This window comes from Oratosquilla oratoria, chromosome 6, assembly GCF_046742065.1.
Source record: "Oratosquilla oratoria isolate Oo_2021 chromosome 6, ASM4674206v1, whole genome shotgun sequence".
Classification (NCBI taxonomy): domain Eukaryota; kingdom Metazoa; phylum Arthropoda; class Malacostraca; order Stomatopoda; family Squillidae; genus Oratosquilla; species Oratosquilla oratoria.
Genome location: NC_134782.1, coordinates 79978404 through 79981912, shown reverse-complemented (window position 1 = coordinate 79981912; position 3509 = coordinate 79978404). Strand labels below are relative to the sequence as shown.

At 40.8% G+C, this 3509-nt stretch overlaps 1 protein-coding gene across 3 annotated transcripts in view; it reads left to right on the top strand.

Annotated features, from left to right (window-relative positions):
* LOC143026645 (uncharacterized) overlaps positions 1-2131 on the top strand; it is a 4482-nt gene extending 2351 nt beyond the window's left edge. For 2 of the 3 annotated variants that reach the window (XM_076187396.1, XM_076187398.1), the window contains exon 2: positions 1747-2131. In XM_076187396.1, coding sequence (XP_076043511.1) covers positions 1747-2043 — 297 coding nt within the window. In that variant the 3' untranslated portion in view covers positions 2044-2131. Of the gene's footprint in view, positions 1-906; positions 957-1746 lie in introns of all 3 variants that reach the window. The other variant, XM_076187397.1, reaches the window with a different exon arrangement.
* The last annotated feature ends 1378 nt before the right edge of the window (positions 2132-3509 follow it).

Below are 3509 nucleotides of genomic sequence, written 5' to 3'. Positions count from 1 at the left end.
CTCTCCACACACACACACACACACACACACACACACACACACACACACACACACACACACACACACACACACACACACACACACACATTCAAAGTCCTATTCAAGATTAATCCTCATATAATTTAAGAGGGAAAGAACGAAAGGGATGAGTGAAAAGGGTGAGGATGTTCTCCCACGTTTAATCACCTCGCTTTGTGGGTAGCGGCTCTGGGTGAAAAAAAGAAAATAATTTATATAGATACATATATTCATAGTCGGTCATAACGACTTTGCTGTCCTTGTTTGTGATTGCTTCCCATAGTTCAACACTAAACTATGCACTAATAGAGATGATTAAAAAATGAACTGGTCAAAACATTCTACTAATACTGTCAGTGACCCCTTGAGTATGGGAGGATGTTATGCGTAAGGTTACAACATTTACCAAATGTCGAGCTATTTTGGCTCCGAGACTGGTACGTGATAGTGTGAATCATACACACTGCCCATCTATATAGACTCAAAATCATTACTATAATGTTGCTGTTGTGTTTTTTTTTTCATTTTTATTCAAACGTTCAATAGTTAACCTGTGTATGTAAGGGTACTTTGTAAACAGTCATCAGCTTTTTATAGATTTAGGAATGAATAATCATGTTTTATCTCAAATTAGACACCAAGATATTTGGATATAAACATCAAAGCCCTTTCTGGTTATTGTTTCAATACCAAGCACCCTTTTTTGTTGATGTAATTAATTATTGTGAAGTCCTCTTTTGTATAATTGAAATGTATGGCAAGAATTATTTCTTAAAAAAGCTAGTCTTAAAGAAATGGGGAAAACCTTTATAGACTCAGTAACCATCATATCCCGGTCGTTAATTCCATCCTCCTCTCCTCCTCTCCTTCCTATGGTGTGTATAAAAGACCTTCCACTTAGTCGATCTTCACCCAGTTTCATCAGTCGAGCCGAAAAGGTTAGTCCGGTCTCGTAGAAAGACGAGGGGAAGGAAACGCGAGACTATGGGAGAGCCTCTGTTAGGTGAATACCACACCACTCAAATCGGTCGAGTGATGTGTTAGTCTCCTATGAAGGATCTTCCAAAGCCCTGTATTTCGTTCTTCTCGTTTCACCATACCTCTTTGTACAAAATACCTTAACCCTTGGTGTCTTTCTCAGTGTCCAAGTGCCCCTTTTCTATGAACAGGTACATTAAGTGTCACTGAAAGGAATCGAGTGATCATGGCTAATGTAGATGTTGTTTTAGTTTTAATTCAATGTTTGGGATTTACTGTATTCAACATAAACAAACGAGGTTCTTGTCACGAGAAGTTGGTCTTGTTGAAGGCGGAAAGGGGTTCTTCGTGGGCGAGACCACAGGCAGGGGTTCTTTCAGGTCACTCTTCTATACTGAGGAGATGTGCAGAGGACTTGTTTCCTCCCCTGCCTAAATACTAATACCAAAGGCTACTTGCTTTCTTTGAGAGATGGCACCAGCATCAAGTGGTGCCAGAGTCAGGATAAAGGAGGTGAGCTAGGTTTCCGGACAGCCTCTAGGAGTGTCTCGTAATTGTTTCCATCGTTCCTCAAAACTTCCAGACATATTCCGGAGGCAGATGTACCCGAGGTTGAGGATATTCTAAACTCCAAACTCTGACGTAACTGTTATAGAAAATAATTCAGGGTGCAAGAGAAGATCTTTGGACTTTGGAGGTGCAAGATGACGCTGCAAATAACTAATGTTTCTATCCTTTCTCTTTTTTCAGATGAAGACCTTCGTGGCAGTGTTGTTCGTGGCACTGGTGGCCATGGTGTTGGCTGAGCCTGAGCCTGAGTCTGAACCTCACCGTCATTACAGTAGTTACAGCAATCGCCGTCCTTTCCAAACTTACAATACCCTGCCTTCTAACTACAACACCGCCCATTTCCCCAACTTCTTACCTGGCCACGGCATCTTCACCTACCGACCCCAACCATCTAGATGGGGATGCAAGTACTGGTGCAAGAGCGGCGGCTACAGTGGTAGGTACTACTGTTGCTCCCACCTCCACAACCGATGGTAATTGAATCCAAGCTTCAACACCTACGCCTCACCATCACCGTTTGGAGATGACTGTATTGGCATACAAATATAAATCGTTCACTGTACAAGTTAAGAGTTTGGTTTACCTAGCTTTAGTCCGATTGAGAGAAAGTCTTTTAGATGCATCCTGTCGGATCAATGCAGTAAACGAATTGTGATATTCTCCAAGGATGACAGACGTTCAGATTGTTATTTCTTTAAAAAAAAATGCCTCTTGGTAACATTTATTGCTGGTATCAGATGTGTATTTACCGGCTAAAACAAAATCAGTCATTGTTGAGGGGGAAGTAATTATGTGTAAAAAATATCAGCTCATTCTATGTATGCGGAACGGCTTTGTGAGTGATGTCATGTCAATGTATTTGGAGTTACACTCTTGAACCAGTTCAGGTATGACAAGGATCATCATCATGACACTGCATCCTCAGTCTCATGTCAACAACTTGGTTTCAGCGACATGGTGATAATCTACACACACACACACACACACACACACACACGCACACACACACACACACACACACACACACACACACACACACACACACACACACACACACACACACACACACACAAGGAAAGTAGAAACTGATAAGGACTGTGAAGCACTGCAAGAAGACATAAATAGGGTATGGAACTGGAGTCAGAAATGGGAAGTGGACTTTAATACTAAGAAGTGTAACATAATGGAGTTTGGAAAAAGCAAAAACAGAATATCAGGAAAATATACAATGGGAACCAAGGAAGTAAAGAAAGTAGGATCCGAAAAAGATTTGGGAGTAATTATCACGAACGACTTGTCCTATGGTAAACAGATTAACAAAATTGTCGGGGAGACTTACAACTTGCTAAGATCAATAAAAGTGGCATTTGCATACTTGGACGAAGACATGATAAAAAAAAAAATATTGGTTACATTGATAAGGCCCAGACTAGAGTATGCGGCGACATTGTGGTCCCCCAGTACCAAAAAGAATATAAAGAAAATAGAAAGAATCCAAAGAGCAGCTACAAAAATGGCACCTGCACTTGCAAACCTATCATACGAGGAGAGATTGGCTAAACTGGAGTTACCGACACTGGAGCAAAGAAGAGAGAGAGGTGACCTATTGACCATTTACAGAATCATGAAAGACACAGAGATACTTGATAGAGAGGACTTACTTAACTGGGACAAGAGAAACACAGGAGGACATGGAAAGAAAATAAAAAAAACATAGCTATAGAAGAGAACTGAAGAAAAACAGTTTTCCACATAGGTTTTGGACACTTGGAACAAACTGGATAATGAAATAGTATGCGCAAAAACCATTCATGAGTTTAAAAGCAAACTAGACACTCCGAGATACAATGGCGGGACATCACGAGCATAGCTTCCCTTCCCGCAAAATACAACTAGGTAAATACAACTAGGTAAATACACACACACACACACGCACACACACA